General features: G+C 34.8%; 1 protein-coding gene across 1 annotated transcript; it reads left to right on the top strand.

Annotated features, from left to right (window-relative positions):
* Positions 1–806: 806 nt before the first annotated feature.
* On the top strand, positions 807–19,427 carry ANXA1 (annexin A1). Its single transcript, XM_004048132.5, has 13 exons — positions 807–1,070; positions 7,573–7,652; positions 7,746–7,854; positions 8,384–8,478; positions 9,322–9,435; positions 9,862–9,952; positions 11,837–11,916; positions 12,531–12,587; positions 14,171–14,264; positions 15,153–15,248; positions 16,553–16,611; positions 18,066–18,188; positions 19,085–19,427. The coding sequence occupies exons 2-13, from the start codon at positions 7,587–7,589 to the stop codon at positions 19,139–19,141; spliced, it is 1,041 nt and encodes a 346-aa protein (XP_004048180.1). The 5' UTR covers positions 807–1,070; positions 7,573–7,586; the 3' UTR covers positions 19,142–19,427.
* Positions 19,428–19,637: the final 210 nt, after the last annotated feature.

The raw sequence follows: 19,637 nt of genomic DNA on the forward strand, positions 1-19,637 counted from the left end.
GATCTATGTGTATCAAATGTATATATAACTGATCTATATTATAGTTTATATATATAGTTCTATGTAACTGACTCTATTTAAAAGAATTAATGTAGATAGGTCTTCTGATGTCAATGCTTTTATTGAATGTCATAATGATCAAATTTTTGGCATTACCTTTGTTCAAACTTTTGAGCCAATCTGGAACTTTATTACTTCTATATTTCTTATTTATAACAACAAGCTATATCTAGGAACAAAAGTCGTTTATTTTTTAAGGCAAGAAAAATATAAATAGAAAATCATTCGGCACTGTGTAATGTTAAAATTTACAAATATATGTTATTTCTCCGTTGTCACAAGAATTCTAGTGGGTAGACAACTTAGATAATGCTCCTATATACAAAAGTAAAAACAGCTAGGCATGGTGGCTCACGCCTGTGATTCCAACTCTTAGGGAGACAGGGGCAGGAGGATAGCCTGAGCCCAGGAGTTTGAGACCTGCCTGGGCAATATAACGAGATCCCATTCTCCACAAAAAGCGGGAGAAAAAGACAACAAAACAAAAGTAAAAACAGGTTCAGAAAAATTAAGTATGTCCCTAAAGTCACAGAATAATGTGATGGAGGTGGAATTCAAATGTAATATTTTGTTTGTTTGTTTGTTTGTTTAGTTTTGAAGGTAACATACTTTTTAGTCTACAACCGATTTAACTACAAAAGTGTGCCAATCACTGGTATTAGGATTGGGGCAGATGTATACTCTGAAAATAAAAGCGCAAAATAAATATCCCATCTGGAAATAAAAGTGCAAAATAAAGAGGGGGGAAAAATCAGCCCTTCCATTTCTTTTCCTTTGTAATGCCAGTTGAATTGGTTTAGTGAGTAGTTTTGCAAGACTTGTTTCACTTTGTTTTTGGACATAGCTGAGCCATGTACTTCAAACAGAAGGCAGCCAATTACTAACTTCTGGTTGCTAGGTGTGGCTTCCTTTAAAATCCTATAAAATCAGAAGCCCAAGTCTCCACTGCCAGTGTGAAATCTTCAGAGAAGAATTTCTCTTTAGTTCTTTGCAAGAAGGTGGAGATAAAGGTAAGTCTTGGTTTTCCTTTTAGTTAGTTTTGGTTGTTTTGAAAACTTTTCTCATCACTATGTTAAATGTTACTGCTTCTACAGGATTTATGGTTAGTTGCATTTAACATGATAAGTCATTCATAAATCTTTCTGTAGAATTACATTGGATATTTATATTTTAGGAATCGCAAATTACAATATTTTTGTTCTACTTAGTTAACAAATACAAGTAAAAATAAGATAAGTTTGCTTAATACTGGCTCATTGTACTCTTGGTAAGTTACCATGAGAAAGAAGGGAAGAATGTGCTTTCCCTCTGGTAGCCTTAAAAGAATGTGTTTTTCCTTTCCTTCCCCTTGAAATATTTCTTCCCAAGAGCTGTGTGTGTTTTACAGAGAAATCGTGATGGGGGCTGCTTTTTGGGGGCAAGAACAAAAGTGATAGGAGTGGGCTGCAGGGAACTGTTTCAAAATAGTAGGACTTTCATAATTTATTTTCTTCTTTTGTAAGGAAAACAAGATAGATTCAGACCTCAAAGTGCTAATCATGCTCTTTGTAATAAACATTTAAAAATATATGTTATATTTGCTTATGCTATTTAAAATAAGAAGGTCCGCTTATTACTTGTTTCATTTAAAGAGGGTGTGGCCACATTCCTTTTCTTGTAGGCTCTGTGTCATATACAGTCTTTTCAAGTGCTGGCTGGAAAACCTAAGATGAAGGGAAATACTTTCTGGGTAGTGTCAGATACATTACCCTAGGGGAATGTCAGAGAGGCCCTCCAACAGCTATTCCACTTGATTGTTGCATGAGCTAATGGCCATAAAACTCCTTAGAAAAGCACAAAGCAAAACTAGAGAAGAGTATTTACTAGTGTTGGATATATTTGTAAAAGTGAGATTACAAATCACGTATCTGGCTATTTTTCTTAAACATGTTCCTTCAAGGATTTTTCTGTTCATTCGTTTTAAATGTTTATTAAATTTTCTGATTTCTTATGTTCACTGCTAGCTAATTAACAAGGATGGAATTTTTCTTGCCTTGATTATATCTAAAAGATTGTAAAAACTTTGAGAAAGCAATGTTGCCCTCTTTCCACAGGAGTATTTTGGTAGCTGTAAGAGAATGCACATTGCAAATGACTCAAATGTGGTAAAATGTTGGTTTCATAATTCTGAAATGGCCTCTTCCCCAAAAGTGACAGTAACACCCTAGCTCCAGGCTCAACCACATCTGGCACATAGCCAACATTTAACAGATGTTGACAAAATAGTTAATAATAATATTATTAAGGAACCAGCCAGAGTTTCATGCTTATTAAATACTTTTTCAACCAGAAGGTCTGCAAAGGTTGATTTCTGAATATGACGTTAGCTCTCTCTAGACCTATTAATTTATGACATTTCAAATCATAGGTAAACCAGTGGACCTATTATTTTTCAATGATAAACTATAAACAGTTTTTTGAAGTAAACTATTTCCTTTTCCTTTAAAATTGGACAGAATTTCATCAGGAAGCTCAGAACAATCCAATGTATATAATGCCCTCCTTCATTATGCTAATTTTCTTCATCTTCATCTACTTGAAGTAATATTTAAGATTGGCACTTCAGAGCTGTAAATGGATCTTAGATGATAATTACTTCAACATTCTTATTTTATAAACGAAGACCCTCTGGAGAAGCTAAATGTTTTTCTTGAGGTCAGATCGCCAGATAATCAAGAACCAGTATACTTCAATTTGTATTTTATATCCTATAGTTGTGGGTAGAAAATGTTTGTTAAATTAGTGTAGATATGTTTTTTAAAATATTAGCAATGATACACGATATTCATTCAATAATACTTATTAACATCCTAAATTCCAGGCATTTTGCTAGGGATTGGAAGTACATACATAATGAATATTATTATTTGTATGTTAGCACGGGCCTCATGGCCTGCTCCTGGGGAATATAAATAAGCCAATGGAAAGTGATAATACAGAATGGTGGGGCTGGTGTAGGGGTGAAGTCAGGATGCTTTGGGAGAGCATGGAAGGTCACCGAATCCAGTGCTGAGGAACTAATGAAGGGTTTCTGAAGAACGTGATGAGATCAATGCTGATGCGTCACTTAGAAGTAGCAGTTAGTTAGGCAAAGGGAAGTGAATGTGGAGGAGGAACAAGCATTCCAGGAAAGAAGAACACCCTATCGAAAAGCCTGGAAGCAAAACATTAGTGAGGCTACCTTTCATAAATTGCTTTCTGTAAGTCATGCCATTGTGTAGTCTTAATTGCTTTCTCTCACCAGGGAAGGTGTGGGAAGGACTTGTGAAATACATATTCGAGGAAAAACTATGCACAAGGCAGTGCATTTAAAAATAAACTCCCTAAGGCTGGGGTGAAACCTGCTACGGTCTGCCCAAGTTGACTTTTAATGAATTTGATTCTCAGGTGTGAGTGATTAAAAGAACACTGATCATGTCATTTTCTTTTGGGTCACTAATTCCCTCCCTCCCTTCTCTTTCTTTTCTTTTTTCTTTTCTTTTCTTTTTCTTTCTTTCTTCCTGACAGAGTCTTGTTATGTCGCCCAGGATGGAGTGTAGTGGTACGATCTCGGCTCACTGCAGCCTCCACCTCTTCCTGGGTTCAAGTGATTCTCCTGCCTCAGCCTTCTGAGTAGATGGGACTACAGGTGCACACCACCATGCCTGGCTAATTTTTGTACTTTTGGTAGAGACGGGGTTTCGCCATGCTGGCCAGGCTGGTCTGGAACTCCTGGCCTCAAGTAATCTGCCCACCTTGGCCTCCTAAACTGCTGGGATTACAGGTGTGAGCCACCATGCCCAGCCAAAATATATAACACTTTGGAATCAAAAGGGGTGGATTTATGTCTCCATTCTTGCCACTACTAGCAGGAAGACTGCTTGAAAATAGCACTCAGATTTCCCAGATAGAAACTGAGGATAGTGATTAAAGGCTATTATTCCAAGCAAGGGTTAATCATTGCTGTTACTATCATTGCAAAACTCTGATAGTTCTAGTTTGTAACCAGGAAGATACAATCAACCACAAAACTCAGCTTCCTCTGTCACAAATTCTAGAGGTAGCCTTTCATGAGGCTGAGAGATGAAAAAATGAAGGGGGGTCTCTCTTAGGACACATAAATATGCAAAAAAATTGCTACTCTTTAGAAAGCTATACATTCAAATCATAGATAAGCTGACATTGGTAGGCAGTGCATGTTCACAAAAAGACCATTAATTAGAAGAAATGTGAAATATTGTTAATTTCCTTATAGACTAGCCTATGTATAAATGGCCAATTTCACCGTCAATGACCTCATGCTAAGTACTGAAATAAATTTAGTTTTAGAGCTTATCTTTGGTTAGTTGAAATCTGTATTGAGTTAGTTGAAATCTATAACTTGATAGAACAGGCTCTTTAAAATCTATTGCAAGCTTTATACACTACAAACAAAAAGATAGAAAAACGAAAACCTTTCATGAAGTCATTGGCTTAGGCAGGTTTTCAGGCAGAGTGTAGGTATTGAAGAGTCAGAATGGCTTAAGGATAGAATTTGGCCAATATATTAAAAAAAATTTGGTATTTGTTAGTTGTATTATAATTATTCAGAAGTTCATTTAATACGTGCAGTTGGCTTTGGGCCCTTAACCAGCTGTATGTGATAAAATCTGTTTCCTTTAGAGCAATTTCTTATATCCTGCCTTGATGCTCCTGTCTTTAATCTTTGCTAAGAGCTAGTGGTGAATTTGGCTGAATTCAGATTCCGTTTTTCTCTAATTGATTTCTCGAAGAAAATTCTCTATTGGCTGCTTTTCTTTCCTAGATTATGCTTTTAGTCTATCCAAATACTTCAGGCTAGAACGTAGGAACTTAGAAGATACAAATCACAAAGCTGTCTAGGGATGCTCTCTCTTTCAAATAAGTGACTTAAACAACTTATTTTTGTTATCTTGTGTTATGTAATTAATATACCTTTTCCTGGGCTTTCTCTGGCTTTTTTTTAAGTGGACATTATTCAAGTATTTTTTAGAAGTAAAAAAAAACTAGTACAGTAAAGTTTTTATAACGTTTATTTTGAAGTTGTCAGAGACACCTTTAATATTAGACTGGACAATATCTTTAGTCTTTCTTTTGCTTTCTTTTGAAGTTTTTATTTGCTAATTGAAAAGAATGGAATTAATGAACATGTTTTTATAAGTGATGGAGTAGTACTTTGCCAAGTGACGAATTTTAACACTCATTTTGATGATTCTTCCTTATCAAAGGCTTGGATGAAATGATGAAAATGGAAATTTTGAGTGCCTGAAGCTGCTAGAATTGCTTTTAAAGTATTGGGTGTGCCAATTAAGAAGTTGGAATATGAAACTCCATGTGGCAACCGCAATTGCATCAAACTAGACTGTAATGGGAACTAAAACCTTGTGCAAAATTGCAGGTTGTTACTTTATCAGGAAACAATTTTAAGTCTATCATTTATATTTAGGAAACAGGTTGCTTTAAATGAATGGAAAAAGTATTGATTCTTCTCACAGATGACAAAATAGTAATAAGAGCAATCCCATGCAAATTAAGTGGGGATGATTTCTGCTTTGGATATTATTTTCTTCATGCATTCAGTGTTATTACTTGCAACTCCAGTTACTTTTTAGCAGGTGAAAATGGAAAGAGTTTGTCTGAACATGCTGTTGGGGAATCAGTTTATGGAATCAGTTTATGCCTCATGAGTCATTTATCTTCATATCAAGAATTTAAAACTGCCAAGATTATCCTCCCAACCTCTCTCACAAACATTCATGAGAGTAGTCTCTAGAGGGGTGAAACAGAATGGTGTAGATGGACAGATCAGTGTAGACCTTGAGCAAGGCCTCTGAAAAACATCCCCAGACTAAAAGGATCTGTGATGGCATTTTGTGTGTGTGTGGCCAAAACAGAGAACACATTAATTTTCAATATACTTAAGATCTTAAAAATATATGTCTCATTAAATAAAAATATTGCCAAGTCATGATAGCAATTCAAGAAATTTCCTTTAAGATAGAGTTTGCCAAAAGAACATGCACGTTACAATTGCACCTCTAGGCTTCCTGCTACAACAAAAAAATCCGGTATAAAATAATCCTTTTCTGGGTTTTTTGTGTTGGGTGGGAAAATATGTAGGACTACTATTTAGACAGCTCAAATAGGAAGAAATGTGAAGATAGCAATTACTTCAATGCTGAGTAATTTTATATCAAGAAATAGAAAAGGAAACTAAATTATTCAGGGAGAAATATCACCTGGATATCTTTTTACAAATAAAATTTTAAATCTGAATTCACTTGTACAGATTAGCACAAGTAATTTTACCTTATAAATGTAATCATTGGCTGGGAGTGGTAGCTCACACCTGTAATTTCAGCACTTTGGGAGGCCGAGGTGGGCAGATCACCTGGGGTCATGAGTTCAAAATCAGCCTAGCCTACATGGTGAAAACCTGTCTCTACTAAAAATCCAAAAATTAGCCGGGCGTGGTGGCCGGTGCCTGTAATCCCAGCTACTCAGGAGGCTGAGGCAGGAGAATTGCTTGAACCCAGGAGACGGAGGTTGCAGTGAGTCGAGATCGCACCACTGCACTCCAGCCTGGGCGACAGAGCAAGACTCCATCTCAAAAAAAAAAGAAAAAAAAAAGCAATCATTAAGCTTTTCATCTAGCCATTACTTTTGTACAGGCTGTCATTAATTCCACATAGATGGTCTAATGGTCTACTAAATAGTGTTCTAATCCTCCATCTTGTCTATCTCTTAGCCATTCTCCGTGATAAAGGATGAATGGTCTTTCGGAAACATAAATGAAACCATACTGCTTTAAAAAAACAAACAAACCAAAAGAAACCCATTAATGTTTTCCCAAAGCTTTGTGGACACATTTAAGCTTCTTGTTTCAGCTTCTGCCAACATTTCTTGCTCCAGCAAACTTTCTTCTGCTTCCCAAATATGACAAGCTTCTTCTTTAACTTTTCTGCCAGGTTAATCTTGACTCATTTCAAGAGAGGCTTGGGACAGCCAGGGCCTACTCTAAGAAGTTTCTTTAGCCTTTATATTTTCCTATGGAGAGCACACACTAGCTTTAAGTCCTGAGGGTACTTAAGATGATATTTCAATGTTTTTGTACTCTTAGTGCTTGGCATATGGTGGGTGGTCTATAAATTTAGAACAATGTAGTGAACCACAAACTCCTCTCTTCAGCCTGTGTGCTTACTTGTAGTAGTTGTCTGATCTCTAAAGTTTAGAACTGAATATGCCAAGAAAGAGTTCAATTTCAGAGAGGAGGGTATGGTTTCATTTTAAGCATAAAAGCTTCCTTTAAAAAAAATTACGTCTTACATTTTGTTATGCTCCTAAGTGTAATTGATCCTGGAAAGTAAGCGCAAGGCTACTCTCTAATGCTACCTCTTATGTATGTAAGAGGTGAGGAAGGAGAGGTTGTGTGTGGTGCAATTGTTTTGTAAAAGCATCTAACTGTTTTCTTTCCAGACGCTTTTTCAAAAATGGCAATGGTATCAGAATTCCTCAAGCAGGCCTGGTTTATTGAAAATGAAGAGCAGGAATATGTTGTAAGTAGAGTGATAATAAAATTATGATTACAATATTGAAATAAAAATGAATATAAGTAAATGGCCATTAATTTATTTCTCTCTCATTCTTAGCAAACTGTGAAGTCATCCAAAGGTGGTCCCGGATCAGCAGTGAGCCCCTATCCTACCTTCAATCCATCCTCAGATGTCGCTGCCTTGCACAAGGCCATAATGGTTAAAGGTAACGTGTTTCCTCAAAACAGTTCCCTCCTGGACATTTCAGAGCGGCTATTTGAATGACTGTCAAAAAACAGACATGTGCAGTGGAAAGAATCTGTTTCATTTTGAAGATAAAAAAATTTCTTTGCCAAATGAAGATATAATTATTTACTTAACACTGAGGAAATTGTGTTCAAATCAGTGGAATCTCTATTGTTACAGCAGGTATTACTGGCTCATTTCTAGCAGAAATTCCACGCTGAAATTAAAACCTCTGTTCACATATAGAGTTGCAACTAGTATCAAACACTGCAAAACTGAGGGCCAGGAAAAGTTAATTGTCTCTTCCTTTCTCACTCAAATGAATGAAATGTCATTCTCCCAAGTGCTTCCTTGATATGTAGTATAGAATCGATTTTTTGGGCTGATATATAATTTATATTTCTTAATTTGTTAAGAAGTTCTTTTGGAGCATCTCGATAATGAATTATTTTATGTCAATCGAAGATGAAGAAAATTGATGTTAAGGGCTGTTGGCCCTTTATTTCCAGGTGTGGATGAAGCAACCATCATTGACATTCTAACTAAGCGAAACAATGCACAGCGTCAACAGATCAAAGCAGCATATCTCCAGGAAACAGGAAAGGTAAGTTAGAGTGGTAAATTTAGATATTTAATTTCAGCATATTTATACTTAACCATGGATTCGAAAGCAGAGTTACCTAGTTCTTTAAGGTTCTAACCACTGTTTTCTCATTACATTTATGATTGGGATTGCAGTGTTTATCCACTTTGTTGCAATTTAATCAATTTTATCAAATTTCCTATTTTTATACATTAGTCATCTTGGTGTATATTGTTTGCAGATGTGGTGCTCTGGGGACAAATTTTTAATTTGAACGTAAACATCGAGATTGCTGCTGTCAATAAAGAATATGGTCTGATTGAAATGTACTAATATTTAAACTGAACTGTTTAATGCCTAAATTTTCTATATAATTCTACTTTAAAAATAAGCCTTATGTCTTTTATACCAAATATGAGTAGTTTTCTAAAGCAATGAAATTAGAAAACTATATAATTTCAATATCTGATTATACTGCTTGTTATTTGAGAAGTACAAACCTCAAAGATTGGAAACATGAATATATTATTTTAAAAGTAATTTTACTTCTGTTTTCTGTTAGCACAGAGTCCTCTGTGTTTTGATCATTGTGATTTCTCCCCTGTATATAAGATTACTAACTCTATGCTTTAAGAAGTTATTGATGAATTCAGTAAATTTTATTCTAATCCCTCTAGATCTGGAAGAGTAAGATAATGTTTCAAAATATTTGGTACACTTTGTATGTGAAGGGAAGAAGCTCTAAAAGATGGTTGGGTTTAGGGATGAGTTGTACAATGGCCTAAAGTCAGGTAATATCACATTTTTTAACCTAGCATGTTACTTATTGGAAGTCCTGATTCTAATCTTTTTTTTTTTTTGTAGCCCCTGGATGAAACACTGAAGAAAGCCCTTACAGGTCACCTTGAGGAGGTTGTTTTAGCTCTGCTAAAAACTCCAGCGCAATTTGATGCTGATGAACTTCGTGCTGCCATGAAGGTAAATCGCCCAATTTAAGCAAACTCCTTTCCTCAAGAGGATGTATTGGGCAAGTCACTTATGCTTATGTTATTTTCAAAATCTAGTATAGTGCCTGTCAATCAGTGGGAGTTTGAAGAATAAATAAATTAATAACTCAATGAAGGAATTAATATATAAATGAAAACATAAACGTTGGCACTAACACCTTCCATGTCATGTCACTATATGAGTCATATACTTGCATTTTAATTTTTACCCAAAATATTGATGATAAACTTGTTTTGTTTTAGGGCAATGTAATAGAGCTTATTGTAATTATTAAATGTTGTGGGTGAAATTTACTAAATGACAGAGTCAAACAAATTTTGGAACACCAAAAACTCATTGATCCTCTTGCATGAAGATTTTTTTCTACATTTATCCTTTTCTTCTCTTCAAATTTAGGGCCTTGGAACTGATGAAGATACTCTAATTGAGATTTTGGCATCAAGAACTAACAAAGAAATCAGAGACATTAACAGGGTCTACAGAGAGGGTAAGTTGTAATGTCCAACAGTCCAAATGCCTTATTTGAAAAGGAAATCTAATATACTTTCTTAAAATTGACTGTGTACGCTAATTATGGCAGCTTTGGAATCTCCACATATCAAAATGTTTCTTTATTGTTTGGCGCATGTCTATTAAATGCTGTTACCAGGCAACGCTTGAGTTACTAGGTTGCTGACAAGGGAGATGGTGTCCCAATCCGCATCAAGCTTGCGTTTTAATAGAAAATGTTCCTCTAGGATAAATGGCCACATACGATTATAATGGAAACCTCAATTCAGAGCATTGAATTTTTAAAAATTTCTGAAAAACACTTTTCTATTATTCTGGAATGTATTTTATAAAAATGTCCCAAGGTCATTTATTTTGAAAAGAATACACAATAACAAAAAAATCTTCTAACAAAATATTCTTCATTTGTCCTTGAAAAAGTAAAGAATTAGGTGCTTATAATTCTCTGTTGGAAACCTTAACTTTATCGTTATGAACATAAGCGACTCACTTTAGTTAAATTCACAGAATAAAAGACTAGTCTTAGCTTATTTTATCTCTCCAGTGAAGCATCTCATTTAAATGATGTTTTCAACACTGAAAAGAGGGTAATTGAGAGTCTCTTACCATTTTCCTACTCTCATTTCCCTGAGCTGCTGGCTTTTTGGCTTTCCCAATGCAATATATGGCATATAGAAGATCTTTCTGCTTGATTCTCATACCAAGCATGGAGAATACAATAGCTTTTGCATATCATTTTCAGAGGAATTTAATAAAAGAATAAAAATAAGGAAGCTTTTAAACCTCATTTTCTGCAGTTCTTATTTAATTACCAATGTTTATGTTAGATCCATGTGTCAGTGATAATAATAATGACTATTATTTTTGTTTGATAAAACATAGTTTATAAAAATAAGTGTTTATATATTTTTCATATGGCCAAGATATAGGCCAGTGATAGTTTATTATATTGCCCAGTTTCAAGTTGTTTTAGTCCATTTGTGTTGCTATAAAGAAATATCTGAGACCAAGTAATGTAAAAAGAAAGGAAATACTGTACAAGTAGTATGGGACCAGCGTCTGCTTTTGATGAGGGCCTCATACTACTTCTACTCATGGCAGAAAGCAGACAGAAGCAGATGTGTGCGGAGAAGGAGAGAGAGAAAAGGAGGTGCCAGGCTCTTTTCAACAGCCAGTTCTTAAAGAAACTATGAATGAGAACTCACTCCAAGCCATTCATGAGGGATCTGCCCCCATCATCCCAACATCTCCCAACAGGCCCCACCTTCAACAGTGGAGAATAAATTGCAAATGAGACTTGGCAGGGCCAAACAAACAATGTGAAAACCATAGCACTAGTCAATTATAAATTCAATTATTTTTTCCTATTAAAGTATTATTTTACGTAGTTAAGCAGAAGTGTTTACACACACATAAATCATCAAACTGCATTACTTATAAGACATTTATAGTTTTTAAACTAAATAAATAATTTGCATTCAAGCAAGTACCTCATTTTGTTCTTTTAAACAATTATTTTATTCATTCTATTGCTTAAATTCTGCCATGTTGTATTTCAGAATTAATTACTAATGTATACCTATACAATTTATTCTTAACAAAAGCTTTATGACTGTGAGTTTTCAATCACAGTATTATCTAAATTGCTCCCATTGCTTCATATGAAATAAATTCAATGATCCAAAAATTTACCTGCTTTAATTTTTCTCTTCATATTTAAAAATGATAATATTTTGCAACATGTTCCATAAGTCATTGAACACTGTGGCACTGTGAATTTTCAACCAACTTAGAGATGACAGATATTCTTATTATTATTCATCACTGGTTTACTATAAAATCTATTTTTCTTTTTTCTCAGAACTGAAGAGAGATCTGGCCAAAGACATAACCTCAGACACATCTGGAGATTTTCGGAACGCTTTGCTTTCTCTTGCTAAGGTACAACTCAGATACTTTAGGAAATGCCTCTTGTTTTATAAAGACTAATTTCTTAGTCCATTTTGTGTTGCTATAAGGGAATATCTGAGGCTAGGTAATTTTTAAAGATAAAAAGGTTTATTTGGCTCAGGATTCTGATGGCTAACAAATTCAAGTTTGGGTATCTATGTCTGGTGAGAGCCTCAGGCTGCTTCCGCTCCTGACAGAAGAGGAAAAGGAGCTGGTGTGTGCAGAGACCACATGGCAAGAAAGGAAGCAAGAGAGAGAATGGGGAGGTGCCAGCCTCGTTAACAACCAGCTCTCGTGGTTCTCATGAGCAAGAACTCATTCCCAGTGATGGCATTAATCTCTTCATGAGAGATCAGCCCCAGGACCCAAATACCTCCCTCTAGGCCCCACCTTTAACACTGGGGATCAAATTTCAACATGAGGTTTGGAGGGGAAGAACATCTAAAACCACCGCAAGTAAAATCTTGGATCTGAGCTCCTTCTAGAAATGAGTAATAGAATACCTTTTTCTCAAAAAATATTATTTATCCGAGTTTAAGAGAATTAAGTAAATCATGCAATTACGTGCTAGAGAAGAGCTTACAATAGAATGGGATTTCTTTCAGGGTGACCGATCTGAGGACTTTGGTGTGAATGAAGACTTGGCTGATTCAGATGCCAGGGTAAGGAAGTGCTTACAAAATACTGCTGCAGTTCATCTTCCTACCTTAGGTGGGGCTACCACATGATCCCCTGTGAAAGCAAATCTAAGATCTTCTGAGAGACCAATGGCTTCTTAATGTTCATTTCCTGAATGAGGCATGTCTTTCTGTAGCCCCCCCACAAAAAAAAGTAGTCTTTGTAAGTTTTCAATATCTCTCATTATTCATAAAACCAGAAAGAACTGAAGGAGGACAATACAAATTTGATTTGTCATTCCCAAGAATTGTTTGCTAAGAAAAGCTCTGACCTTTTGTTGTACTAGGTATAAGAAGGGGAAATGTAATTTTTTTATTATGTGTAATGGAAAGAGTAAGCATATTTAACGTTATTTTTAACAGAGAACTTTGGAATGGTTTATAGATGTCAATTTATATTGTCAAAATATTACTGCAATGATATAGTAAGAGTATAGGATAAATTATAATAATATGTGCTTTCTAACATATTGTTTTATTTAGTTTCAGTGACATTGCTGATTATTTATATGCCAAACCACTGGCAACATAAGAAAAATCATATCATTTTAAAGCCTGGAATTTCCATTTAAAACAAACAAACAACTAATATTTGCATTATGCCTTCTCATGGAACAGTATTCTCTAGAGAATTCATTACAGTGCTTCACTAAGGATAGAGATTTCTTTGTGCACCCGCATCCACTTCTGTTATACCAGTACATTATCATGCACATAATAGGCACTCGTGAACTTTTTGTTCAACAAATGCATACATATCAGATCAATTTTCTTGAAAAATGCAAAATAATTTTTACATACATTGAAGGTTTTATCATTTTAATAGAAATTGTTCAAGCATATTAAGGAACAAGAGTTAGCATTTGAATAATTGCCCATAATAAAAAATTCTTATTTGCTTTTGACATTTCTGAATTTGCTTTCCATTTTAAGACTATCAGGGTTCTTAATATATATTTATGGAGGCTACATGGATTAGTGTGACCCAAGAGAATGATGGTAGTCAACATTTCAAAGTTAATAAAGACCGCTTGTGACAATAGGGCAGAGATTATATTTTTCATATATAAAAGAAAAAAATCTGTCATTTAGTAAGGTTGATCTATTTGTCTAAGATTATACAGCTTTGAAATTGCAGAGTCAGAATTTGAATACAGAAATTCTAACATCAAAATGCAAGGTCCAGGTTACAGTTGAATTATTGATTCATAAGTAACATTTGCTGATAATTACTTTGAACAACACAGAGTAAAAAATCTTTAGAGATCCCCTTGGAGTTGTCTTACTATAGAGCATAATCTTAAAGCAATTTAGTTCAGCAAACATTTATTCTGCAAACATATATTCAGACTCTAGTGTTTACAAGGCACCTTGAGAGAAACTGTGGAAGATATTTGACAAACAAAATAAGGTCCCTGTCTTTAAAGAACTTGCAATCTTATTGTTGACTACTCTGATTGTATTGGGCACAAAGCGATTGCCTATATAATCTTTGACAAGGTCTAACATTATTGTGCAGATATCATTTCAGCAGATAGTGAAGTGTTTACTTTTATGTTTCTTGACAGGCCTTGTATGAAGCAGGAGAAAGGAGAAAGGGGACAGACATAAACGTGTTCAATACCATCCTTACCACCAGAAGCTATCCACAACTTCGCAGAGGTAACAATAAATTTCTTTTTCTGGAATCTGTTTATGGAAGATGCAATTTTCTTTTTTGATGACAAATAAGAGAAAGTAAAAACAGAACCCTTTTTCAATATCACTCCTGTATCAAACAGATATAGTGTTCCTGACCCATTGTTGTTATTTGTCAATTCGTCCAATTTTGTACAGCTGCTACTTTGTAATATTTAATACATTTTGTGACTTGGGCATGTGGAACATAATTTTGTTATTTTCACTGCTTTTACTCCCCTAAAAGATTTGGAATATGTGTGGGAAAAGACATGCATAACAGAACAAATGAAATTAGAATGAAGAAAAACAAAAAAAAAAACAAAAAACCCTCAGAGCTAAATGAAGAAAGAAATATGTAGGTGCTTTGGAAAAACAACAACAAGACAAAACTCAGAAAAAGTCCTGGCCTTTGAGTGCGAGATTTAGCTCTGGACCTCTTGGAAGTGAAGGCAATGGAAAAGTTATGACAATTACCAAAGTTCATCATCTTATAATAGTCTACTGATTTCTACTGTTAAATGTAAGAGAAATTTAGTGCACAGGTCTTTATATAAGGGAAGATCCATTTGCTATGGCTCTTAGAACTGCTGTAGGAAGTGCTATAGTTGTCAATCACATGCCGTTTCTAATAACTGTCAACATTTGCAAACATTTCGCCAAAATATACAGGAATACCAAAATGGCCACGTAAGTTACATTCCTAGGAGAGGATGAAGTATTCACGTTATGATTAATTGGGTATATTGCTTTAAAAGGTGTAGCCAAAGTTGTTATTCTGAAAAATTCTTTGAGTCAGTTGCCTTGATTTTGCTAAAGCTTTCTAAAGAAAAGGATGTTTTGCATGTATCTTAGTTTAAATTTAATATTCAGTGTTTCAGAAATACACCAAGTACAGTAAGCATGACATGAACAAAGTTCTGGACCTGGAGTTGAAAGGTGACATTGAGAAATGCCTCACAGCTATCGGTATGTAGTCCAGCAGTTGAAAGAGTTTTCTAACTGGAAATTGTATTTTCAATGCTATCCTATACTTAACAACAACAACAGCAACAAAACCAATAAAAGAAAACAAAAAACAATCAGAAGTAGTGCATCTGTTTCAATTGAAGCAACGTAAAAGATTGGCAAAGTACTATAACCTTAATAACAATAGATATTATTCCCCTTTTCAAAAATAGAGAGAGATAGAGTGTACTTATTGAGCACCTACTTATATCAAACAATACACCAGGCTGGGCACACCACAGAGGCAATTCAGAATGGTCACTGAGAGCATGGGATCTGGAATAAATGTAACATCTGGATAAATGTAACTTCAAGTCCTGGTCTACTGCTTGTTAATTGTACAATCTTGGGCAGGTCCAGGAGAGTCTGATTCAGTGGGTCGGAGTTGGCTTCTAAAAATCCGTACTTTTTAAAGATCTCCCAGGTTATTCAGACAACCATCAGGGTTGGGGAACCTATGTTCTCAAGCAGTGTTTCTCACTCATGACTATGCACTTGAATCCCCTGGAAAGCTTGTTAAAATGCAGATTCTGATTCCCCAGGTCTGGGGTGGAGCTTAGATTCTGCTTTTCTAACAAGCTCCCCATTGATGCCAATGCTGTTGGTCCATAGATCTCGACAAGATGAAGAACACTATGAACTGGAATGTGCTAGTATTATTTGGGTTCTGTTTTATATTTAAGCCCATCCTATCCCAGAGTTTTTTATTCATTTATTCATTTATTTTTACTTATTTGTTTGTGCAACTCTTACTTTAGACACAGAGGTACATGTGCACGTTTGTTCCACGGGTGTACTGCACTCAGGTAGTGAGCATAGTACCCAATAAGTAGTTTTTTGACCCATGCCCCCTCTCTCCCTGCCCTCTCTAGTAGTCTGCAGTGTCTGTTGTTCATAGGGTGTTCTTTTTAAATGTTCTTATAGTAACATAAATAAAGTATTTATATAGCCTTGAACACCTAGTGGTTTCTCCATTCCCAAGGAGAGTATATGTTGGATAGCGCAAACTACTGAAGTTGCTCTTGAGATGTATTTAAGGTAATAAAAAAATTGATCGTCAGGGAAAAGAATATTCAAAACCACCATCTAGAGAGTCACAAATACCTTCTCAGAAGTTAGCTGCCCTATATTGGGAGATGAGAGGTGAAGAATGATGATGAGGGATAGAATACTGTTGGCAAAATTCTATATTTCCTGTTTCTTTCATATGGATATTTCCTTTTTTTCATGGTAAATACATCAACTAAAATTGTCTTCTCTAACAGTGAAGTGCGCCACAAGCAAACCAGCTTTCTTTGCAGAGAAGCTTCATCAAGCCATGAAAGTATGTACCATTCTATTTGTATGTCCTGCTTAGAGGAAGAATTATTTGTAGAAAGAACAGAAAACCTCATGTTGTTTGAAAATCACACATTTAATATCTTCCCATTAATGAGAATCATTGTTCTATTTGATGGAAGAGGTAATACACTACCTTCTCAGAATAAACTTCTGTTAGATTCGGTGCCTTTTTTTACAGATGAGATTGTAAAGTGAGCCTATAAGTGATTTACGGCTCACTTGTGATTTGCTTAAAACCTGTGTCACCACGGGAAGGGTGATATACTTTCTTTTTTAATGTGTAATTTTAGTGGCCTACTTCCTCTAAGGTTGTGAGTTTTATAATCTCCCACTTTGTGAGTCTGATTTGTTGTTTTTATTATTCTGTCTTTCATGCCACAGATTAATGTTGAAACTTTTGAAATGTCATTCTATGATTAAGGATGTAGAATGATGTATTTGAGATCAACTATGTCACTTTAACTTTACTGTCTGACATGCATGGTATTATACAAGGTACCTCTTCTATTCTGACATTTTGAGCCCACAAATGAATAGTTACGAAGTTATCTTCATTTTTTCTTTGCAGCTCCAAAATAAAGAGGTTTTCAGAGAGAGAGAAAGAAAGATCTAACTATTTGAATAATATGAAGGAATATTTTGAGTATATATGAATAATTTGAATAATATGAAATGATAGACATGCTAGGTACTGCTCTGTAGTGGTTAGCATAGTTGCTGCCCCCTTTCTGCGATAGTCTAGTGTGATATTTCGTTGGGTAATGGTGAATACCTGGTGCCATGGAAGAGAAAAGTGGGACATATACTCCAGACTTTGGAAATCCAGGTAGCATTGCTGTCAGCTAAATTAACACCTGAAGTTTAAATAGAAATGAGCCAGATGAGGGCAAGAGTGGAAGAGATGGGGATAAAGCAAGGGTGGTCCAAGAGGAAGAAGTAACCCACACACAGGCTTGAAGGCAAAAGGTAACAGAACCTTCTCAAGACAGTAAGTATAGAGTGATGGTGCACAGTGGAAGAGATGGTAGAATTAGTCAGGATATTGTAAGCCTTGAAAAAGAATTAGGCAGGATATCGTAAGCCCTGATTAGATTCTATCCTAAGAGCAACAGAAGATCACTGACAGTGTTTTAAATAGATAGACTAGATTATTAGATTTGCAGTTTAGAAGTTCCCTTTTTTTGTAATTATTGGACAGTGTAGAGACCGGATGGTGAGAGATGAGTTAGGAAGTTGTGACAGCTCTCTATACCTACTGCTAATGTAGAGGATTATTTATTTTCATTTCATTACCATTCGTGTAAGGGGTGTGTGTGTATAGCTAGTTTCTGTATAGAAATTATATGGAAGAGTAAGAAGGCTTCACTTTAAAATTCATGTTCTTTAATGAGAGTATTTTCTGAATATGAGACACTTACCCTCATTTGTTTTGGCCAGGGTGTTGGAACTCGCCATAAGGCATTGATCAGGATTATGGTTTCCCGTTCTGAAATTGACATGAATGATATCAAAGCATTCTATCAGAAGATGTATGGTATCTCCCTTTGCCAAGCCATCCTGGTATGTTTTGATTCCTCTAATGCCATCCCAACAAATGAAAGTTCTTTTTGCAAGATCTTCAAAGAGAAGAGTTGACTTATTGTATCTATAAATTTAATATGTAAGATTAATTTAATATATTATGGTGTATACTTCATGAGTAAATTGAACTTTCACTGGTAAAATCTACTAGTGAGTTCTCTACTGAAATACTAGGTACATTTTTCAACTAAAGTCATGGAAACATTTAGTTTCCCATGCATAAATTCAGCAAGCAAAATATTCTAGTGTTCCCCCTAGGGTAGATAGACATTATGGTTTATTTTGCCATTAATATTTGTCAGAGGATTAGAAACTCCTTATTCAAAATATTTATCTTAATTTTATCACATGTAAAATGTTTAAAATTTATGTTCAAATTGTCTCATAAGAATGTTAAAAAATAAGACAAAGAACAGTCAAGGGTTTTGGACTTACTGAAAAGTAGATAACGATTTAAATTTAATTAATTAGTCATATTGGATAACTAAAATCTACCCAGAAAACGTGAGAAAATTACAGGCACTATACGTTTCTCTTCTTCTGGTGAGTGAATCAGGTATCTCCTCACATAAGATATGAGATTATATTGTGTTATACTTATTTAATTTTGTGTGATATTTCATTCATAGAAAATAATGGCACTAATATAAAACATAATTAATTCAGAAAAGTTTGTAATCTCAGTCCTGAAGGCTATTGCTTTCTTATGCAATGATAAAAAATCAGTTATCTGTTGTACATATTGTTTAATTAAGTGAATGGTAATGTGTAATCTCATCTACAGCTAAGTCTAAAAATAATTCTTCTATAAGTAAAAAAAAATAGAGAATTATGGTTTCGACTAACATTAAGTATACCTTTTTTTGAATCAACAGGATGAAACCAAAGGAGATTATGAAAAAATCCTGGTGGCTCTTTGTGGAGGAAACTAAACATTCCCTTGATGGTCTCAAGCTATGATCAGAAGACTTTAATTATATATTTTTATCCTATAAGCTTAAATAGGAAAGTTTCTTCAACAGGATTACAGTGTAGCTACCTACATGCTGAAAAATATAGCCTTTAAATCATTTTTATATTATAACTCTGTATAATAGAGATAAGTCCATTTTTTAAAAATGTTTTCCCCAAACCATAAAACCCTATACAAGTTGTTCTAGTAACAATACATGAGAAAGATGTCTATGTAGCTGAAAATAAAGTGACGTCACAAGACAATTGGTGTGTCATTGACCCTTCTATTTTGATTTTCTTTTATGTGTAATTCAGTGGTTTAATTTGACATTAAGGGATAGAAGCCTGAATTCTAGATTATAATTATTTAATGAAATAGAGTTCACATTCTGAATTGAAGAAAATACTTATAGCTTTTGAAAAGGGATACTACATTTTATCGTATGTGTACAGACTATTGAGATTGTGTCTCTG

The sequence above is a fragment of the Gorilla gorilla genome, chromosome 13, assembly GCF_029281585.2.
Source record: "Gorilla gorilla gorilla isolate KB3781 chromosome 13, NHGRI_mGorGor1-v2.1_pri, whole genome shotgun sequence".
In the NCBI taxonomy this organism is placed as follows: Eukaryota; Metazoa; Chordata; class Mammalia; order Primates; family Hominidae; genus Gorilla; species Gorilla gorilla.